We start from the raw sequence: 23,347 nt of genomic DNA, 5'->3' as shown, positions 1-23,347 counted from the left end.
TTCCGCGGTCCACTGAACATCCAAGCTTGTCAAGAAATGCGAAATATGTATTCGCGAATATACAGACTAAATTAACTTAGAGCCGGGCTGCGGAATGCTTTTTGAATGACTCCGTGTGGTGCTTTGAAAGTCTTGTTGCAACACAGACTCGTTTTCAAATTATATCAAAGCAAAATAAAGTAATAAAGGCACCCTTCATTTGAAATATTCAAACCTTCATAATAGCTTAGAAAAAGGGGACAAGTTAACAGCTATGGCGGAAATTAGATGTGTTCGCTGATATCAAGAGAAGAGACTAGAAGAACCAGAGGCTGAGTTATGTTACCTCCTAACTAGCTCACAGGTGCTCTATGGTTAAAATTTTCCCACAGTAATTATTCACTTTAATTACTTTCACCTTGCTCCTGTAGAATCTTTTGCTTGTCGCAATTAGATTACGAATAAATTACACTTAATGAAAGATGCTTTTCGTTTTGTCACGAGGGTGGGACAAAGAAAAAAATTCCGAGCCCCCATGAGGAATCGAACCTAAAACTTTCGGATTCCGCGCTCCGATGTTCTACCACGGAGCCACAGAGACTCTACGGTGTGCGACGTCGATTACGAAGTTCATATGATACGCGTCCTGCTTACTGCTAGGATCAGTATTGTCGATAGCGTCATGTTTGTAAATTAAACTTTACTCTAGAAGGTTTCGCAATTGTCTGGAACACTCCAAGGAAGAAAATTAATGGAGAAAGGGGTCACTGAGCAAAGGAAACGCCATCTCAGAAGAGAAACTGGATATTACAAAGTCAAGGTTTTATTGTGAAAGAATTGCTTCTAGCTCATAAAGAGGGTAGAGGCATGAATTTAACAAAGAATACCATTTAAAACTTTGTTATCTCCCTCTTTCTCAAACTAAAGGCCTTCCTAACTTTGAATTCATATTTATCGTCGTTACTATATTATCATTCCATGATTTAAGCTTAATATGAAGTATGGCCCCGCAGCTCACGCCACGCAAACATGTCCATCTAACGTTGTCGTAATAAACAGATTAAACCATTTCCAAGATGCCTCAAGCAAAGGTGCCTTTTGATATGAAAATGAGTTGTTTCCAGTTAATTGTCAAGCATAGAGACTCTATTTTCACCTGAAATTTTTTAGCCTCTTATGCGTGCAAGATTGCATTTCTGGAGATTGAGATGACTTATTGAGAGACGAAGAGGTCATTCATTAAAGGTGCCGCAAAGAGATCCGTTGCAACCGAGACCGTTTGGTTGTAATGAGTTTTCATATCAAAGAAGTAAAAAAGTGGATTTTTGAGAATTTTTAAATGGCTTAGTGTGGTTCCAAAAATGCTCGATTTTCGTGTTCAGAAGGATCAATTTAAAATTGCCTGAAGGCATGATTTTATGATGATGGCAGCCTTTCTCTGTAACTTTTCGAACGCACGCCCACCACGGCCAAGGTTAGATTTTATAAAAGGCACTAAAAGAATTGAACCCAACGAGCAACGGCTTTTAAGATTTTGATTAGTACGTCAGTTTCGTCCCTATTTGACTTTGTGCAAAACCGTAGTTTTTTGCCGAGAGTTTTCTTTGTTCAAAAAAGGAGGTTTATTTTGCATTTTCTTTAAATATTGAAACCAAATCAAGTAGGTAATTAAATGAAAGACCGATGTTTTGTTTGCCATTATAGCCCAAATCATGATAACGAATCCACTGAACAGAGAAGCAGATAAAAACTTGCTCTTCCGCTTCGCCAGCCTCTAAAAATGCCAAAGGACCAGGTCTAATGTAATACAAGGTTTTCGAGGTCTCGTTCAAAGTACTGCGTCTTTTTCGAGCACCGAAAGTGCAGTTGCACCCAGCAGAACCGTTATAACAAACCTTGGTTGTGACGGTAAATACAACTTTTTGACTTTCCGTCTGACCAGAGAAACAAAAAGCTCGAAATGAAAATTCGTCTTCATTATCACCATCACAGAAAGAAGGGTCATCCACCAAGGATTTTTGGTCGTTTTCTCTACAGCTGAATGTAAATAGAAACCTCTCTTTAGTGAATCATCTATAAATCAATTTGTAACCAACTTATCAGTATCATGTCAAAATATCTTTCCCTTCCTGAAGCGCTTTGGTGTGAATAGGGAATTATTTGCGACTCAACTTCCCTGCTTACCGAAATCATTATTATGGACACTGTGCATTGAATCTGTGGTCAGTTTCTTACTTTTAACTTCTATTCACAGTGAACACGTTCTGACACCCTTCTTATATGGTTATCCTGTTCTCATTTTGAGTCATCTATACGTCACGTACATACATATTCTGATAAAGAGCTTTGCATGCTTGGGCAAAGAAGCGGACCACTTTACACACTTATCAATAATGATATAAAAGAGTAAAAACGTCATGAGAGTGAATTATAATATCTAGTAGATATAAAAATATGAATACTCATGAACAAAGGGAGATTAATCCTAGTAGGATAACCGAGAAAATAAAGCAAAGCTACTCAAATTATCGATAAAGATGAGCTAAAACATACATCAGTAAATATGGATAAATGAGACCAAAGATATACCCAAGAAAAATAAACTGCGACATGCAATTGCGAAATAAGATTAATGCAATGGAGTTTTGTGAAATTACCATTCCAAGTGACATCACAGATCACTGAGCTATCAGCAGGAAACGCAGTACTTTGCCCAAGGGGAATTAACTTTAGCGTAAGCTGTTAATCATCCCTACTCACCAGTGCCAGTTTCAGTGACTGAATGTTGAGTTAGGAAGCTGGCCTGAAGACCCTGTTTTTCCCTGATATACGTACATGTTATCGTGTACTCGTGGTCATATGGAAAAGTCGGACTACCAGAAGCACTAACTTGGATCTTAAACTCGTAGTTCAAAGTAATTCCGTCGACGTTCTCTGTCAATGAGGTCTTGCATTCATCGGCACTGAATGTACCATGTTTCACTTTACCTGCTACAGATGTAAATGATGGCTGACAGTCCGTGTCCGGAGTTCCGCTATGTTTCAACTCCCATGTGGCTGCATCGGCGTCACTCCACATATCGAAATCAGGGATAACGAGTGTAACTCGATATCTGTGCCGTTTCCGCACTTAATTTCTCCAGTGGTACTTGCCGCTTCTTCGTGAGCTATTAAAAAAATACAACGATTTCGGACCTTTTACATAATAGAATTGAAGTGAATCAGTTAGTCCTGAGTCAGTCAGCCATTTAACCACCAAAATGTACACAATTCAATATACTTCGATTGTATCGTTGGGGTGATGGAGAAGAGAAGGATGAGATCGTTCAATTTCTGTGATCTAAAAAAAATACTGAAACAAAACCGATATGGCTGACTTATAGGCTACTCTCCAAATGGTACTTGCCGCTTATTCGTGAGCTATTACAAAAATACAACAATTTCGGACCTTTACATAATAGAATTGAAGTGAGTCAGTTAGTCCTGAGTCAGTCAGCCAGTTAACCACCAAAATGTGTACAATTCAAGATACTTCGATTGTATCGTCGGGGCGATGGAGACGAGAAGGATGAGATCGTCCAGTTTCTGTGGTCTAAAAAAAAAATACTGAAACAAAACTGATATGGCTGACTTGTAGGCTACTCATGTCTATACTCGTGCTTTACTCGAAAGACATTTATATATTTTCTTAAACTTATTTTTTAAGAAGAAAATGATGTTAGCTCATAGATAAATAACTTAAACCATCAAGGCGTCTTCAATATATTTCGACGAGCACGGAGAGCTACTGGACTTCCTTTAGCTAAAAAATGATCATAAACACTAGATGTAATGAGGGTGACATAAGAAGGTGAATTTACAAGGCGCAAGATAAAACGCAAGAAAGACGGGAATAATCGGCAAACAAGACGGTTGCTTCATTCTTTTTCTTACTTCTCAATGGATTTTTCCGTAGAACTTTTGTGGAATTGATTTCCTGAAAAAGATGAAACCATTTCAAAGCCGGTGGTCTTTGTTTCTCATTTATCTTCATGTCTCTTTCCTCTTTGAAAAATTGGGAAAGAAATGGGAAGATATGATTATTTAATGCAGATATCAACCCGCAGATGATTCTATGAAAAAAGAAGAGGAAAGTATGTTTTATTAAGGGCTCTAACTTCACGCTTTAAACGAGCAAACACACAAATTCGTGAATATTACGTAGACTCATGAAAAGCCCACCTAAAAAGACTTGTATACTTGAGCCGATGCCAACTTCCTCAGTGATTGCATGAATTGAAGTTCTTCCTCCTGTTCTCACGAAAATTATAAACTTTTCCTTTGAGTCAGGCATGTTTGCGGATAATTGGAAATGTACTCTCTTTAATCCATTGTCAAAGATACCTGGCTTGGATCTAGTTCTCTTTCGGTTGAAAAACTGAATAGTAACCACCTTGCAAGGTCTTATATCGATCGGCTATAGTTACTTGTCTCCGAGCCCAGCTGTGAGCGGCGCAAGACAGCTTTATTGGACTTGCTATCTGTTCGAAAACAAAAGGAAAGAGACCCTGCCGTTTAATGATCAGACTCCTGAGTTCTGAGAAGAACACTTTTTTTCACGCTTTGTGTTTTCGCAGAAATTCTCAGCAGGGTGCGTTCTTTTCAGTCCTTCTTTTTAATATAACAGTGTTATTTGTGTAAACAGTTGGAGTATCTCGGCACAATAAACAAAGTCAACAAAAGTGAATTGATTTAACCCTGGGGTTCTTGTAGAAGCAATCCATCTAAAAGCTTAATGCCCAGCCACATCTCTGGGCCGTTCAAAATGAGGTTTTCCTTTTAATTCGCTTTACTAAAACCGGAAAAATCAAAACAGGCGAAATTTGGAATGCTTTTTTCCGATTGTATTGCTTAAAAACTTTGATTGATATGATTAACGCAAAGATATGCTTCTTCAATGAGGGAGAGAGGTACAATCCACAATGTTTATCCAGAAAAAAATACTGGAATTTTATGAACACGAATCCAATTTCACCCACTGAAATGGTAATAGAAACAGTTATATCGTCTATAGGTTGATGAACATGCGCACCATTTTGCTTCCATTCACAACTACTACAAGTGTTTTTAGAACATAACAAACCACTTTAACGATTCTGTCTCTTTCGTAGGAGCTCTGAAAGAACTTTATCTTTGATTGGGCTCCATAATGTGGACACCTTTAGGGAAGTTTTCAAGATTTACGAGATGGTTGACCCTAAAACAGTTCCTCGATTCATTCCGTAAGCCGTCCCCTCAAATTTTTCAAAGTTGCCGTATTAATAGAGGTTAAATATCAAATTCTCCTAACCAAACAACCCTTTTCTGATTCGGTGCAAAACGAGAGCTGAAATTAGGTTTTTTGTAGGTGTTTTCATGTTTATTCCTTCGTATCAATTGCAATGCAAGACAGCCGGGGGCTTAGGTTTCTCTCAGTGGTGATATTAAATGACAAAGAACAGCAAAAAAGTAATACATATTAGGAAAGAGTAGGTTTAAAGATTTCAATGATCGGTTCAGTTTTACCTTAAGAGTCATCTAAAGTTCCCTGCGGAGAAAAGCATTTCCTAAAATTGTATATTGAAAACAATCGCACCTAAGGTAATGAGAAATAACGCTCGAGTGCATTCTCAAGTATTCAAGAATGGACTCTGCCTACTGAACTACCGAGAAATTAAGCTTTTATCTCAGTCTGTTGTTAAAGACAGGTAATTTAGTGTTAACAACTGGGTTGAAAACGTAAATTAGCCACCGTAAAGGGTGGCTAATTTACGTTTTCAACCCAGTTGTTAACACTAAATTACCTGCTATACTCTCCCACCGACGCAGCACCACAGTTTCTTTAGAAACTTACCCCTTTATTGTTGTTAAAGACAAATTGAATTCATATGGGCTCTAAAAGGTTCCTATTGGCATTCATATTGACAGTCCTACTTCCTATTGACATTATCACAGTCTTTATCAATGACGATAATTAATCGTCATCGTACTGGAATTAACCAGTATGTCCGGGATGAATTAAAAAACACAGCACTTTTCCCTGTAACAACGCTCATATTTTGGTATAATTGACACCAAAAGTGGCACGATAAAAAGAATTATATTGTTAGGATATAGTTAAACAACTTTTGTTATTTAGTTTTTTCAAAAATTCTGTTGGAGAAATTTAAGGGTACCACACAGCGAGTGCAAAATAACACAAATTCCTGAGTTTCAAATTTTCGGACACTTTTCAGTGGGACAAGCACAGTTCCGCACTAACGCGCAAGACAACTAAAACCAGTAATGACAGTTCTAGTTTCCTTAGGCAGACAAGAAAACACTTCTTATCTTAAAACACGGAAATTATTCACACAACTACGCACGCGTTGTCTTTCTGAGATATCTCTGCCACAGACGCTTGAGGTTGAACTGTATTGTGAAATTCATGATACAAACAGGGTGGATTTTGAAACTTTGTCCCCTTCTTGAATACTTATGCGCTAAATTCGTTAAGCGAAAGACTGCGCACAACGTAAGGGACCCTGCCGACAACACTGTTGTGCTGTGAGGTTATTATCTGTTTCGCAGTTTCTTGACAATGAATAGAAATACAAATTCTAATTGCTACACATTCATTCCAGTCTTAGCATAACGATATAGATAGTTTCCACCTCCAGTTCATGGCTGAAAGTACTCGATTTTTCACGATTCCTCTGTTCTATATCGTGACCAGTCTTTTTTTCCCCCTTGATGCCTCTTGTTATGGTCTTTATGAACAACCATACCAAAATTAAACTCTCTGACAGATTACAAAAAAAATACAGCAAAAGAGCTAAATAAATAAACGAAGTTTCCGCGACATTGTGGTTAACATAATTCTCACGAAATCTCTGTTTTGAAGATTTGACAGTCCTTAACGTAAGTGCGGTTGGTATTAGGTCCACTTAGGAGGGCACGATCATATTGCTGATTTTAAAGTTTAATTGATACCCAAAATGCTTGAGTTTTTTTCACCCTTTCAAACGGCAGTCGAATAAAAGCAATGCATTTCTTACCCGGAATATTTTGTTCATGAGGGTTCCAAGTTGAAGAGAGCCACGACGCTAAGAGAAGTGCAGAAGCAACTGGAAAAGGAAGCGGGACCCAGAGAGAAAAGTAAAATTTACGTTATCAACCCAGTTAATAATACTAAATTACCCTACTTATTACAATGGTTGTGCAACAGTCTTACCTCAACAATTTTTAACGCCATATGGCTCTTTGTTTTCATTAAGTAGGAAAAATCTGAACCAAATATATAAAGGATCCATCGAAACAAGCAACGAAAATTGAAAAAGGAATCATCGAGATTGAGGACAGGCTGCGTCGCCGGCGTCAAATTTCCCGCTCATTTTTTGAAGTCACGTGAACAGTGTACGCCATTGACTATCAGGGCGCATCTCGTGACTAGTTTCCAGTGCTTTCGTGACGGTTTGTTCTTGGAAGACAATTGAAATTTGAAAAGCAAAAAGAAGCCTACACATATACAAGAAGCTGGATATATAAATAGCCGTGGGCCATTGTATCCTAGTATAAACAGTTAAAAAATATGGAAATCAAACAGAAAAACTGAGTTTCAAGGAACATTTTCACAACACGTTCACAGGACCAAAGAAAAACTAGGGGCTCCCATGTTTAATTTTTTTGTTACTGCTGGAGTAAATTTCTTTTACCGGTATGGTCTCTAACTTCCCGTCGTCGTTGCTCTTCTTGTGCCCTGTCGTGTTTCTGCACATGTTTTCTGTTTGCAATGATCGAGGCTGTTGCGTGACATTCTGCAGTACACGAGCCACATGTTGGCCAGCTGTATGTGCCTTTTTTCAGTTTATACTTCTTGTAACTCATGTATCGCAAGCTTAATGATGACGTCTGCTTGGTAAAAGGGAACAATCATCGGCTTGCTCTTAGTATCATGTTGACCTGTGCGAGGTTTGGAAGTAAAAGCGTTTTTATTCCACTGTCAACAGCATACCAGGTGAAGATTTAAGTATGACTAATTTTTTCAAGAACAAATGAACGAAAGACGTGATGTGACCTACATAATCAGAAATTCACCCTCGTCTGAAAGACTAATTCTTCATTATAGTTCTTTTCCCGAAAGGTAGCTAGAGATGTTTCGTTTTTCAGAGCTTGTTTTGAAAATATTTACGAGATTAGGGTCTTTCCTGTCGATTTTTATTTAACACTTTAAATCGTTTCGTTACACGTGCGATCATTAGATCTTAAAAGTCTTCGTCCAAATTATTGATAGGTTTTGATCGTAGGGTACCGTGCTAAAATTTAATCGTGGATTTGCTAAAAGTTTACATCTGCATACAAAAAAAGCTTTGGTGCATCAGCAGTGTAATCAGACAGTTGGCTGTAATCAGACGCCTGTAATCAGACAGTTGAAGCAGCCAATCATTCTAAGTACACTCAGCTAAATCCACCAATCACAGAATTGATCACAATAACCATAGCAACAACCACTTACCCAAAAAAAAAACTGGGATATTTCCAAATTTTTTGCTTTAGACATTGTCCCAACTTGAGATGTTGGTCCTTAATTTATCTTTTTTTGGAAATCGTAATGGTTATGATTAATTGGTAACAGGACTTCATGTCATCCAATTCTGTCTGTAATCATACAAGTGATTGACAAATTGGACTCCCCCTTCACTGTTGTCTGATTTTGTTAATCACTTATATGATTACTAACCCTAAGCAATGGACTCCACCTGGTCCTATTACCATTATTAACTATCATAACATCTTCTCACCATTGAAACATTTGTCACATTTGTGGAAAGTATTGTGTTTTGGGTGCCCCCCCCCTCCCCTTCCCTGCCCCATTCACCGCTTGCAACAGCATGTTTTTGCATCAAGATTTGTCCTTCAAAGAATAACAAACCCTCTAAATTGGAGATAGTGGCTACTAAGGTTGTTGGATGAGGAGGGTTAAATATGGTAGTTTGCTCTATAGATCCTCAAAGACACAGGTGTAGACTTGTTCAAAAAGTGCAATTAATGTAGACTGTGTGTGTTTTAGGTTGTAGGAAAACGCTCTCTTCATCGAGAGCCCTTGCATCCAGAATGGGCTGAACTGGCAAAGAAGCAGTTAAAAGGTGCTGATCCAGAAAAAAAGTTGACATGGCATACTCCTGAGGTAATTGGTTCAGCAATAACCAGCAATAATAGTTAGAGTAACTGTTGTGGTTTAAAAACTTTTTTAAGAACAACCTTTGGTATAAACAATTTAAAAATTTTGAGCTATTTAATCATTTTAGCAAGAGATTGTTCTTAGAAAATTTTTTACAATGTTTTTTTCCTGGTTGTGGCCCTTTAATATTTTCATTTATGGTTATGTCTTTTTAATGACAAACGACAAACAAGATAGACTTACTAAAGTCAACAAAGCAAGTGCCGACTGGGCTGTGCAGATAATTAGTAGTAGATTGTCTTTTACTAAGGCTTGCAATAAACAATGCTTTTTCCATGATTCATGAAAAATAATGGTGAAACTACTGATTAATGAGATATTTACCACCTTACACAGGGTATTGATATCAAACCTGTGTATACTAAAACAGACACACAGCACTCTGAGGAAGAAATACCTGGAAATTTTCCATTTACCAGGGGACCATACCCTACCATGTACACTAACCGGCCATGGACCATCAGACAGGTATGTTAATTGAAGACCTCACAGAAGATGAAAGATGGTGAGGTGTAAGGTGTAATTCTAATTTAACCTTTACACCCTAACATCAGTATGCATATTCTCCATACTTTCTCTACACTTTTTTCAAGGTTCTGAAAAGGAGAATTTGTTTAACAATCAGGAGCTTATTTAGTTGTTGATCATTTCCCTTGTTCTTATGACCTTAGTGTTTTATTCAGGGACAATCTTGTAAGGAGAAATTAGATGCCAGTCACTCTTGGGGGTTAAAGGGTTAAGTGAGTCAGACTCTGACAGCTGCCAGAGCTTACCTCAGTTTCTGTAATAATGAGACAAAATGGAGTATTACTCCTTCTTCTGCTCATTTTCTCTCCTTGATGAAGAGAGGTATGGTAAGATATAAAACTGTGACTTCCATCTGGGCACAAACCTGGACCTTTTGATTTTGGGTCTCTAACTGAATATAATACATCTAATCAACCTTAGGCTTGTAACTGCAAGGATCTGATTAAATTAATTCTCCCCAATAGCTGCAACACATGTCCTTGTAAATTAGCTGCAAGAATTTGGTGTTAGATTAAGAAAACAACTTCTACCTGATACATTTGAGTATTCTCATTACCTGTATGCTGGATAGTGGTTGGATATTGTAGGGAGAGGTTACATGTGAATCACTTCTAGGAGTTAAAGGGTTAACTTGCACCAAGAGGTCACCACATCTCTTGAAGAGTGGTACTGTTACTGGGAATAGTGGAAATATAGTCCATTAATTTATCAGTTGACTCAAAATGACCCTTGTTAAGCAGTCCTGCTTAGGCTGTAGATCAAGGGAGATGTAAGGGGCTACACAAGCTTTGCTTGGCCATTACACCCTAACTTCAGCATGCATATTCTCCATACTGTTCACTATACATTTCCCAGGGTGCTGGCAAGGAGAATTTGTTTAACAATCAAGAGGTTCTTAAGTTAGTGATCATTTCTTTGATTCTTGCAACTTTGATGTTTGATTCTGGTGTGATTTTGTAAGGAGAAATTACATGCTAGTTACACTTAGGGGTAAAAGTTTTCAGACACAATAAAGACAATTTCTAAATTGAAGTTGTGAGAATATCACAATTTCTTCTTTCTGTATGTGTTTACCATAAAAAATGAAACATCAAATATTGGGATTGAAATTGTTATTTTAGAAGATAGATAGTGTTCCTCTAAAATTCTCAGAGATCAATGCATGTATCTGGAAAGGTCACGGTTAAATACAACTCAGTGTTTTCAAAAAGAAATCCCTGAGTAGATTGTCTTTGATTTCCACCACCAAGTACCCTGCTAATCCTGAGGTTGAGATCCCTATAATTAGATCTTATCAGATCTGGCCAGCAAAATTGTTTTTATTTCACTTTATTTATTTAACTGAGAAAACTTCTTTCATCAATCATGTTGGCCAGCCCAGTCTACTCTTGGGGAGATAAGTGAAATAAAGAGCATGATATGTGAATTAATCCAGCTGATAGTTAATTAAAGCCAATTATTTTAAAGAAATTCCTTTACTGTTTGCAGTATGCAGGTTTTAGTACTGTTGAGGAAAGTAACAAGTTTTACCGTGACAATATAAAGGCTGGACAGCAGGGACTAAGTGTCGCATTTGATCTTGCTACACATAGAGGGTGAGCAAATTGTATCTATAGATAAATGAATGAAGACACTTAATGGTATATAGATGTAATTCAGTCACATTATTGCCTGGAGTGTATCAAATTACATATAGAGTATGTCAATTTACTCCTCAATGAAACTTTTGTTATGGAGAAAACCAGTCCAGAAAACCCATCAGAGAAAGGAGCATGTACAGTAACTGGACCAAGGAGGAATGTGAAACAGCGATTTTAAAAGAGAAAACATGTCACAAAGACTTGGAAGTTTCAGTAGTGATTTAGTAATGACACAATCTGAAGCATTAATAAAGGGAGATTACATGTTTTCCTATATTTTGGGTATAAAACAGTTGCAAATTAAAGAACTAAGACATGATCAAATGCTAAAGACTTGTATCTGTCCAAGTTTTTCCGCAAAATGGCACTTAAAACTGAAAACTGGCTAAAGGTAGATCTGGCACAATATTTGCACTGAGAAATTCTAGAGTAAATCATTGTCTCTTGTGCATAACATGAAACTTTAAAGCAAATGTAATTAAATTTTGTTACACGTGGTCTTGCACCTCTTAAGGTTAGCATTTGACCCAGGTCTCTCTCTGTAAACAAAACATTAAGTAATGGTAATACGACTGTAAGTAATGGTAATACGACTGAGTGGAGTCCAATTTAGTCTGTAATCATATGAGTGATAGCAAAATTGGACAACCATGCAGCAGAAGTCTGATTTGTTATCAGGAGTATAATTACAGACTAAATTGGAATGCACAAAGTCTTATTACCATTTAATCAACATAAAAATTACAATTTCTGAGAAAAGAAGAAAAGCCCCAATTTAGGAGTCTATACACTGTTTCTATGGTGATTGAAAACATAATTATGATTTGTTGATTTAAACTACAATTTTAAATGTGATTGGTTGATTTAAACAACAACTTGTGGTGGCAAGTTATTTAAAGGAAAAAAAGTTTTTAAAACCAATCACAATCAAGGAATTTGGAACTTTTCTGATTACATCTCGATATTTATCTTAGTTATGATTCAGACAACCCAAGGGTTCATGGTGATGTTGGAATGGCTGGAGTTGCAGTGGATTTAGTAGAAGACATGAAGGTATATATTGACTTATTCAAATATGATGTTTGCATTTTTATTGCCACTCAGATCATGTTGTGATTCACTGGTGTGCTACAATTGAACACTTCGTCACAAGCAGTGGCATGCTCGGCAGTATATTCAAGGTGAACAATTCCAAACCCCAAAATAAATCATTGCATGAAGTGAATTGATCAGCAATAATGATGTAGATGCATTGGCAGAATCCATCAATTTTAAGGTGGCATCTTGAGGAAGGAGGCAGATTCAAAACATTGTGAAAACAAATATCATTAACATTTTAAGAAATGATTGCAAATACAAATGTAAGCAAATTTACCAGTAAACAAAAGTATTGATTGTTTGTTAGATGCTATTTGACGGTATACCTTTGGATAAGATGTCAGTTTCCATGACAATGAATGGTGCTGTTTTACCAGTGTTGGCAATGTATATTGTGGCAGCGGAGGAACAAGTAAGTATTATGACACATTGTATACAGTGTTAAGTGTCATTGTGTAATTGATCAAGCTTGGAATCCAAAGGCTTGGGTGTTGGCTAAGTTCTTTTTTGTGTTATTATGGATGGGGAATAAAGTTGAAGTTAATAAATTTCCACATCATGAGACAGGCCAACATGGGGCCACTATAGCCAAACAAGCTAATTCAATAATTAAAGCATTTTGTCACAGTATACAATAAAAGGATAATGCCATCAAAGTTATGGACAAGTTCCAGGAACATGTTCTAATTGTTGCTTTCTTTGATTTGACTCTCTAAGGATGTGTAAGTGACTTTGTTAATTGGTGTCAAAACTTCTCGAAAACTTTTTCTTGGAACATTATCAAGTTACCTTGAGGTAATAGAGAGTTTAAACCAGCCACAAGCTCTTTTGTCATGTTTGCAAGATTGAAGCAGGTTATCCCCAGTGGGTAAGACTGGCCCATTTTACCAGCAGGGTTAATCAATTAGAATACAGGATTGGTCTTGCATTGCATGCTTCTAGAGCTAGTAAAATAATTAAGACCTGTACATTGTATATACATACGTCATCACAAGGTTACTCCGAATCTCCTCAAGGATACATTTTTTGGGGAAATTGCCATCAGCCAACTTTAAGTTCAAAGTTCACAGCGTAAACTAGAGTTAATTATAATGAATGAGATCTTTTAGAAGAAGTTTGTTACATTTGCGACTTGACTTTTAGGGAGTAAAACAAGAGCAGCTGTCAGGGACTATCCAGAATGATATCTTAAAAGAATTCATGGTACGCAATACTTACATCTTTCCTCCTGAACCATCCATGAAGATCATTGGGGATATCTTCTCTTACACATCACAGGTACATAGAACATGCAGGTGTAAAATGTCTATCTTTCGGCTGAATGAATGATTAATGATGGGAGTCAATTAAAGTAGATAACATCAGTCTCCTATCCCAAGGGGAAGAGTAGAATGATAATCACCAGATGTCATATGTTGCCTTGCTTGCTACTGGTAATAGTATTTAAGGGTAAATTGACTGTCACCATAGCCATCCTGATACTTATTTTCAATTTTTTTTCCAATACTTCTTTTTTTGACAGAACATGCCAAAGTATAACAGTATTTCCATCTCTGGCTACCACATGCAAGAAGCTGGAGCAGATGCTGTGTTGGAAATGGCTTTCACTCTAGCTGATGGCCTGGAGTACTGCAGAACAGGTAAGGGAAGAACACTGGTAGAGTAAAGTGCAGAGAGAGGAGTCATGTACTTTGTATAGTGATGGAAGCTCTTTTTAATTTTTTCCTGCTGATTAAAGGTGTGTCTGCAGGGGTCATCTAAAGACTTTGAAGTATTACATAATAATAACTAAAATGAAGAGCAAGAGAATAGTGTTTTAGGGTTGAAGCTAGTTGTTTTCCCGTGGAATGTTTTCATTGTCTTACATAAAGTTATGAAACCAGTGGCCCATCACTCTTCTGACTTGCCATCTTCTTTCAGGACTCAAAGCTGGACTGAACATTGACAGTTTTGCACCCCGTCTGTCCTTCTTCTGGGGAATTGGGATGAATTTCTACATGGAAATAGCAAAGATGAGAGCTGCCCGTAGACTGTGGGCTCGTCAGATTGAGAAAAATTTCAAACCAAAGAATATGAAGTCCTGCATGTTGAGGACTCACTCCCAGACTTCTGGCTGGTCTCTCACTGAGCAGGTAGTGAATTTCTCTACACATTTTTTTCCCCCAAAAAAGCGGTTGTTAGTGATAAAAATGACTGCTATCTCAAGGGCAAAACACAGTAACTCAATTTCATTGGTCATGATTTAGTTATCAATTCCATTAGCGTAGCGTCTTAATTTTTGTTGTACTTTTTTAGTTGTTTTTAGCAAGGTAACAGACGGCTCAAATGAAAGATTCAGAGCAAGAACCAGTCAATAGAGTTTTTTCGCATTTTTTCCGCAAAATGATGTCAGAATCATGCAACAAAATTCTTACCAAGTTCCTTTCGATTTTGTGGAGAAACATTTTCTCCTAAAGGTTGAACGTTTTGTTTACAAACGCCTTTTTGTCTTCGAGAAATAAATTCAATTTAGACAAAAAATATGAGGTTTTCTTGCCGCGTTCTCCATATAATTGTTTTAGGATCAGGAAAAATGGATAAATGCAGTTGCCAAATTTGTCATGAACTACTGTACGGGTCATTTTTTCCACAAATGCAGTTTCTCAAACTATCCACAAGTTAAAATTGATATGATGTAGTGGACCTCAATTGAGATGTAGTATATGCGAGACTGTGTTTATTTATTTTTGTCTACAATGAGGATCCATACAACAACATCATCAGGACAACAATTGAGGCGATGGCAGCTGTTTTTGGTGGAACCCAGTCCTTGCATACCAACTCGTTCGACGAGGCCTTGGCACTACCCACGCCTTTCAGTGCTAGGATTGCTCGTAACACACAGATCATTCTTCAAGAGGAGTCTGGCATTCCTAATGTAATCCTCAATTGATTTTCCATTTAAATCAAGAATTGTCCTCACTGATTTCTTTTGAACTTTTTCTAACTCAGATGTAAAGATAAAGAAATGTGACATCGTTACTCACCTGAATTTTTTTTTCTTAGGTTGCAGACCCATGGGGTGGATCACACATGATGGAGTGTCTCACAGACGAGATATACGAAAAAGGCCTGGCTGTTATTAACGAGGTTAGTAATTTAAGACCTATGCCAGAAGGAAACGGTAGTAGTCATTGGATGCGTAAAGCGTGTGCGGGGCTGAACGTGAATATGTGAACAGGGTGGTAAGGAACTTTACTTGTGAATAGCGCGGGAAAACTGTGACTTGTGGAAAGCTGTAGAGAAATAGCGTGGGAAAAAAGGGAGAAGGAAACAGCATAGCTTTTAAGCAAACGGAGGAAAAATTCCAGGCTTGCACGAGAAAAGTGGCCTTTAGCAATCGCCAAAAAAAGTGGCTTTTGGCAACTGCGGGAGAAAGTGGTTTTCGGCAAGTGGGACGAAAAAGTGTAGTTATAATCATGGAACATAATATGAGGAAAAGCGGTGCGGTCAGATTTATTATGCTCAATGCTCAAAAATTCTAGCATTACGCTTTTGAGCGTCACCCCCTGAAAACATAGCATTATCCTCAAAATTATGACTTTGATTATGATTTTGTATCAACCTCCATTTAAAACCTCAATTCAAGAGCGTTAAAGAGTCCCCCCCCCCTCCCTCCCTGAAACTTTCTAGGGCCTCACTGAAATGTAGAACAAAACATTTTATTGGAATTAATTCTCAGGGCTAAACATATCTATCTCTAGTTAAGTACGTGAGGTGGTAACCTGGCATTCAATAAAGTAACCTACCCTAAAAAAGTTACAGAAAAGTACTAGAAACTGCATTTGAGACGTATATGCTGAAAACGACCCTGAAAACTTCATTGTGAAAGTACTTGGGACGTACTTTAACAGGTTTTTGCTGAATAATTTTTGTGAATATACCGGCATCATTCTCGATACTCTGACCATGGCATTATGCCCGAAATTATGCAGGTTTAATTAATCTGAGCCTAAAAAACGGGATGAATTATAGTTTGTGGCATGCGCTGTTATAGTAAGATGTAGCTGATGTTATGGTTACAGTTGAATTGTACTTTCTGTGGAGTGATATAAGTTGAAGCCCAAGTTCCCAAATGAAGCGTTTAAACAACAATGATTCTCTCACCCAATGATTTTTTTCCGGACCTTGTTAATAAAATAAGACAGTTTACTGCTAGAATTTGATAACCAGGTTGAAGAAATGGGAGGTATGGCTAAAGCTGTTGCTGCTGGAATGCCGAAACTGAGAATTGAGGAATGTGCAGCCAAGCGACAGGCAAGGATTGACTCGGGATCAGGTAACTATTGAACATCTTGGAGGTCGAATGTGCTGATGTGGTTGTATTCTGAAGATTTGAATACAGGTAGAAATAATTGATTCGCTTATTTTGAGAAACTTTTCGCAACAATTGATTTTCAAATCCGTCAAGAATCCTAGACATATGATTTTATTCTTCTCTTTACCTAACGTTTTATAGGCATAGGTGATGGGTACAGACTTGTTAAAAATTAACTGAAAAGCGAGATAAATAAACCGAGTAGAATTCCCTTTAAACCGTTTTTTGTTTCCGTGTTAAGTCACCTACATTGTCGAATTTCGAATGTGGCAAAATCAGTTTCCTCTCCAAGTCTGGCATGTCACCTAGTAGACAAGGGAGATCAGCGAAGAGAAGGCTGTCTTTTTGTTCCCTCTACAGTTTAGGAAACCCATCGAAGTACACATGGTTGTCAGTCGTGACGCACCGATGGAAATTATTGATTGCATGTTTCTCTATACTTGTGGCTTTTACTCGCCTGTAGCACACGTAACTTTCTCCTGCAAGTGCCGGTCTTAATTACTCGCGTCCAGTTCAATCGATTGCCTGCCATGCGGACTGATTTCTCTAAAGTCAGTGACACACTTGGCAATTTTATACGCTGAGCGCGGCAATCGGCGAAAATCGCCACACGTGTGCCCAGTGCAGCGATTGCGATTTTCGCCGATGTCTGGCATGTCAGATATCGGTAATTTTCGCCGGCGATCAAGTTCGCCGCGATCGGTGAATAAAATCAGTTTTTTTCTCTTAGAAACTATCGTCGGTGTTAATAAATACCGCTTGGCCAAAGAAGAAGAAATAGACGTGCTTGTTGTGGATAACACCAAAGTGAGAGAAAGCCAGGTATCTGTCAAGACTAATTTTTTGCCTTAAATTTTCTCAAAATATGAACCAATTCCTTTGCATAATTTTGTTCTGGATCAGAGGGTTTACCCGAAGCGTGAACGTTTTCAAGAAGAAGTCTAAGAGAGTTGAGCGGAAGCGTTGCTTTTCTTGAGATCTTTCGCTTTTTCGGTTCGACAAACTTTGACTTGACTGATAGGGACTTTGAGAAAAAGAAAAAAAAAACCACAACCGCGACACCAACGGGCAACGTAGCAAAACAAAAGATTTAATTTGCATAACAAAAGCTCAGCACGTGCGTTTTGGAACTTTGTACATTTCTTAACCTTAAGTGAAATCTTCAAGTTTAGCGCACACTTAGAAAGTAAACCCACTGAGCTACTGGCGAAATTATTAGTAGAAATGGAAGTTTATTTTTAGGCGAAATTTCCCCTACATCTTAAATTCCCTAATAAACTTTGAAGGTACCTCAATATATTTTAGGAAAGTTTGACGAAGTAACGTTTTACTTATCACATTACTTAAATGTGTACTTATTTATTTACAAATTTTTTATTATGCAGTTGAAATTTTGTCTCAATCGAGTTTCGAACAACTCGTTGTAGAAACCTTTTTTTTGCTATTCTTAATTTGGTGCATTTGCTTTCTCTCAGCTCGAGAAAATTAAGCGAATCAAGGAGACACGAAATCAAGACGAGGTGAAGACTTGAAATGTTTGTTTTAAGTAGTAACGGAATTCTCCCAAGAGAGCGGTTTCTACCTTAGTTGGAAAATAGTCTGCCTACGAACCGAGCTCAAAAGTCGGAGTTTACTGCGGTTTCCTTAGATAAAGCAGCTAAGAGTATTGGCACTCCCACTGTACGGAATGTCGGTCAATTTTCTGGTGCCCTAAGTAGAGAAAGGCTTTGAGAGAGAAAGAGTGACCTGTCCAAGCTCCAGTAAGCAGAGTTCGAACCTAGTCTTTGTGACCCAAAATTTCCCTTGCAAGCAACTGGGCCACAAATTGTGCGTAGGGCCAGATTAAATCTTCCCGTTTATGTGAAAGAGTGGCATCCATTGCTAATTTTTTATTCGTTAACGTACATCTAGTGTGGAAGTCCACCAATAGGCCAGTTTACAGTTGTGTACTTAGTTGCCAAACCTTTGATTTGGAGTGAGGCTGAAGGTGACCTTGTTGTGACAGAGACATATCATAACAAGGTCACCCTGAGCCTCACTCCTGTTCAAAGGCTTGGCAACCAAGTCCGTAACTGTGAAATTGACTATTCTAAACGTTTTGCTTTGCAGAGTTGAGTAAACAAGTTCATTGAAACTTTCTTTCTTTTCACCGCAGGTGAATCTTGCTATGAATGCCATATCAGAATGCTGCAAAACGGGTGAAGGGAATCTTCTTGATCTTGCTGTTAAGGTAAGCTTTCAACGTTTCCTTTTCGGTGACCAGCTTATGTAAATGGCGAATCTGTGTTACAAAGCACGCTGATTACTAAAGATTGGTTTAATATCAGACAAGAGCATCTGTATCTTTGAGTTATAGAACAAGAACATATTTAAGAAACACAAACTGCGGCTTGTAAAAATCTTTAGAGCTCATACTCATTTACATTAGTTATTTTATTGGTGAAAGGTCTTCATGGTTTTGAGAAAATAAAACCCGACTAAAATTTCAGCTGGAGCGGGATTCGAACCCATCCTGAATGATGTCATACCGCGATATAGTTTGAAACCTTCTTCAAGGCTGATTTTCTTTTGAGGTTTAATGTTGACTGCTTGAAATTGTGTATATTTGCGATGATCTTTCATCTTTGATTATCTCTATTTCGAAGTCAAATACACAATAGCAGGCGGACAGGCCCCCATCAATTTATTTGCACTCGCATTGAGCAACGCGAGTCGGCGCGAGGTCAACAAGGGATCTAGCGTGGATAACTATTAGCGCCAGACCCTCGGCTAGCTTCTCCCCGACTTGTCTCAATTCTTATTGCAAACGGAGAAACGTGCGTCCTGCAGCGCTATCAGGGACCTTCGGCAATAAGGACGTCGCAGAAAAATTAGAAAAAACGATGAAATGGGCAGAACTTCTTCCTTAGCGTTGCTGTCCTGACTGCTTAAGGTCCCTATAAAAATAAGAGTCTATCAGCAGGCTAAGTAAACGTATTAAATGTTTTCACAATTGCAATTTTTACCTTGCCTGTAACGCATGTATTCTTTGACTTTGCTGCAAGGCGGTTTGTATTTCTTTGAGGTGTGCATGATTACATGCAACGGAGGTAAAAGGTAAAATGTTCTTGCCTTTTTTCCTTTGTTTTTGAAGGCATCAAGGGTTCGTTGCACCGTGGGCGAGATTACCGAGGCAATGGAAAGGGTAAGTGATGAAAATGGAACTTAATTAGTGCGTCCATGCGCATAAGTCCTCGGCCGGAGAACGCCATCGATTTCCCTCAGTTGCCAGACGAGTCAGTCAGCTTCCTTCATGTCCAGCCTTTGTTCCTTTTCTCCTTTTCAACGGTTACGTTGTAGTTACATACCATAAATTTGGAGAACCCAAATTTAACAAGTTTCAACGCCCATGTAAGAGCGGAATGGAAATGTCACAAGATTTATAAAGTGCGAGTAGACACAGACAGACTTATTTTCTTCCCGATTTAAGGTTGTTGGAAGGCATGTCGCCAGTGATCGCATGGTCAGCGGTGCCTACAAAACAGAGTTTGGCGAATCTGATGAAATCAGCCAGTGTATGAAGAAAGTTGAGGTGAGTTGCTGTCTTACATGGCCTGAAAATCGGAAAAATTAAAGAAACAGTCACGAGCAGACTTTCAAGAAGTAGCCCTCTCAGTGTTCTATGCTGTATAAATTAAGGAAGATGAGAAAAATGTAATGAGTTCCGTTGAGGAATCATACCTCAGATCTTGCCTCTAAAGAGAAGTATATTCTAAGCTAGGTCTTTACCGGGCTCATTGCGTGCGGTGACGTTGTAGCGATATGCCTTTCATTCAGACACCCAGTCTGCGAATTGGACCTTTACCAAGTTGGAGAGAGGGGCGCCGTTATCGTTGTCACCTTTCTCGAAAGCTTGTTAAATTTCCGACTGTTTTAATTAGAATTTGGAGCACATATGTAGGCTACGCCTACGCTTAATTTACATTGTTAAATTAAGGGCGTGATCGCTATTTCGTACCCAGACCTTTGTGGAACAGGAGGGCCGTCGACCCAGGATCCTTGTAGCTAAAATGGGTCAGGATGGTCACGATAGAGGTGCAAAGGTTATCGCTACTGGATTCGCTGATCTGGGATTTGATGTCGACATTGGACCTCTCTTCCAGGTGAGTGGCCTTACTCCAAATGCGTCAAGTAATTCGATAGTCCGCCCAGAAAGACTAGGTCATGAATTTTTCCTTATAGGTGGGCGACCTCTTTGGGGCGATGCCCTGGAAAGGAATGCCTAAGTTGAGTGAAAATGATGTGTGTTAAGCAAATTGCTCTTCTTCTCGTCATAGACTCCTAATGAAGTTGCTCAACAAGCCGTGGACGCGGATGTGCATGTTGTGGGGATTAGTTCCCAGGCTGCTGGACACAAGACCCTGATTCCTGAATTAATATCTCAGATGAAGTCGATGGGAAGAGGGTAAGTTTGAGGGTTTTGTGGTAGGGGCGAGGGTGAAGGAAGGGAGGGAGTCATCGTGAAAGTTTACCTTTTAGACATGTTTGAACGTGTTTCGGGAATACTTGAAGTCGAGGCTTTCACAACAGCCAATCAAAATGAGGAGGATGTTGAAAGAGAACTCGAATTGATCCCGCTAAATGTGAGGAATCGTTTGCAAGAAAGTCGTCATTTTTTGCAATTTGGCGCAGATTTTGGTCGAGCTTCTTGGGGGTAAAAAAAAAAACTTGGGCTGTTTCTGATCATTTGAATGCTCAAACAAAGCTACTCTTAACCATTTACACCATAACATCAATAGTTATTTTCTTGCCGCTGTTCTCTGTACGTTTCCTATAGTATTGACTAGTGTTTGACAGTCAGGAGCTTCTTAGACAGGTGATCATTTTCTCTATTTTCACAACGTTCGCATTGGATTTAAGGATGATCCTACAAGGAGAAATTACAAGCCCGTCACTCTTAGGATTGAAAGGTTTAATTGATATCGTACCACTCAAACTGAGTATAGTCACCAGCTGATTATCACGTTTTTTGTGTGTCTGTGTGTGCTGATTTCTTTACAGCGATATCGTTGTTGTCTGCGGCGGTGTTATTCCACCTCAAGACTATCAGTTCCTTTATGATTCTGGAGTTCACTGCATCTTCGGTCCCGGTGAGTGTAAGCGATGGCGCATGTGTGAGTTGAAAACTGCGCGGTGACGTTACGAGTTTCGCGTGAGAAAGAGAGAGAAAGCACCTTTGGTTTAAGTGCTCTAAAACCAAACCAAAGTAATCACAGCAGTGAATCAGAACGAAAGAAGCATCCTGGAGAGCTCAAGAAAATTCGAAGTAAAAACAAGAAAATTGTTTAAACGCGGGAAAACGCGAGTAACCAAGTTGCAGTTGGTTTTTCTTTTGCAATCATTTGAGTGAGTGAGAATGTGGTTTTGTAGACCAATCATGTAACGAATTATAGTATAACCAATGCTCACCTGGATAATTTCCAATACTCAATTGATAATAGCTCGATCACGTCACTTATTTGAAAGCCTCCTGTGGTGTGGTGATGTAGCATGAATGTATTTTTGCGTCAAGTCCTTTTCCTTCCCCCAATTTTCTCTATTTTCTGTCCAAACTTAAGTTGCTCTTTATTGTTCTTTTCTCAGGAACACGCATCCCAGCGGCGGCCATGGATGTCCTAGAAGCTATTCAGAACAATGATGCTGACCAAAAGACAGCTGCATAATCTAACAAGCCAAACTCTAGACCGGTTTTCATAACACAGGCCTAAATGTCTAAATGAAGGGTCACGTTGTCTCAAAAAATACTGAAGTTTCTCCTGTGGCGTTACAAAGGGGAATTTTCCCGTTTAAACTGAAATCCCTCGGTAGTCAAAATTTTCAGGCTCCCTTTATCTTAATATTTTTGGGGTTACCCTTCCTAAAAAAACTCACCAAATGTAATGCGTTGCCGTCTCCCTTAAACTCATCCCACTGCATCATTCTTTGTTGTTCCGCCTTTTAAGTGCTGATTAATGTAATTAAGTTATGACACCTTTTTACTGTAAATACGAAATGTAAAAAGAGCTAGTAATCAACGCATTTATGTTAGTGAACTCGTACCCAGCGATCTCTCATTAGTTCCTTTTATTGATAGGCGCGCGAAGAGAGATGGGTCGCCTTCCCTTGGAACTCTTGGTCGCGCGCGTACCTCCCTGACTCGTTCCAATCTCTCTCTCGCTTTCAAAGATCAATAACGGAGACTAGGGATAAATTTAAACTTGAGGAGCACTCATAGAGACTTCAATGATGTTATGGAACTATGAACAGACAAGCTATTTCAGCGAAAAAACGAAATCAGGAATGAGTGAGAGACTATTTTCTGCGCGGTAAGAAGATGGAGTAAATGAAAAGGAGACTCAAATGACAATGCTACAAAAAGAAAACTTGTTAACATTTCATTCATTCTTGTTTGTTTGAAAAGCAAAAAATGTGTTTAACTCTATGAAATGAAACTAACAGTTTTTGTGCAAAAAAAAGGTAGACAGTAGT

General features: G+C 38.5%; 1 protein-coding gene and 1 long non-coding RNA gene across 2 annotated transcripts; one reads left to right on the top strand and one right to left on the bottom strand.

Annotated features, from left to right (window-relative positions):
- Nucleotides 1–1,860: 1,860 nt before the first annotated feature.
- LOC136283956 (uncharacterized) lies at nt 1,861–4,327 on the bottom strand. Its single transcript, XR_010719006.1, has 4 exons — nt 4,201–4,327; nt 3,913–4,091; nt 2,740–3,146; nt 1,861–2,016 (listed from the first exon to the last, which is right to left on the bottom strand). It is a non-coding gene; the product is annotated as an uncharacterized lncRNA (long non-coding RNA).
- Nucleotides 4,328–7,862: 3,535 nt separating this feature from the next.
- On the top strand, nt 7,863–23,163 carry LOC131776237 (methylmalonyl-CoA mutase, mitochondrial-like). The gene is made up of 21 exons (XM_066173687.1): nt 7,863–7,993; nt 9,047–9,163; nt 9,554–9,685; nt 11,234–11,340; nt 12,360–12,438; nt 12,791–12,895; nt 13,627–13,761; nt 14,006–14,123; nt 14,404–14,615; nt 15,224–15,400; nt 15,529–15,612; nt 16,696–16,801; nt 17,571–17,662; nt 18,316–18,360; nt 18,996–19,070; nt 19,974–20,024; nt 20,310–20,411; nt 20,842–20,982; nt 21,157–21,284; nt 21,881–21,969; nt 22,463–23,163. The coding sequence occupies exons 1-21, from the start codon at nt 7,931–7,933 to the stop codon at nt 22,540–22,542; spliced, it is 2,238 nt and encodes a 745-aa protein (XP_066029784.1). The 5' UTR covers nt 7,863–7,930; the 3' UTR covers nt 22,543–23,163.
- The last annotated feature ends 184 nt before the right edge of the window (nt 23,164–23,347 follow it).

This window comes from Pocillopora verrucosa, chromosome 10 (assembly GCF_036669915.1).
Source record: "Pocillopora verrucosa isolate sample1 chromosome 10, ASM3666991v2, whole genome shotgun sequence".
Taxonomy (NCBI): domain Eukaryota; kingdom Metazoa; phylum Cnidaria; class Anthozoa; order Scleractinia; family Pocilloporidae; genus Pocillopora; species Pocillopora verrucosa.
The sequence above is the reverse complement of the archived record's forward strand: the minus strand, read 5'-3'. Positions and strand labels throughout refer to the sequence as shown.

Bases quoted from the DNA above. Each gene is read 5' to 3' on its own strand.
- LOC131776237 (XM_066173687.1), top strand. From the start codon at position 7,931: ATGTTGACCTGTGCGAGGTTTGGAAGTAAAAGCGTTTTTATTCCACTG. The intron at 13,762-14,005 runs GTACATAGAACA...TTTTTTTGACAG, and splicing joins TCTTCTCTTACACATCACAG to AACATGCCAAAGTATAACAG. The intron at 15,401-15,528 runs GTAATCCTCAAT...TTTTTTTCTTAG, and splicing joins AGGAGTCTGGCATTCCTAAT to GTTGCAGACCCATGGGGTGG.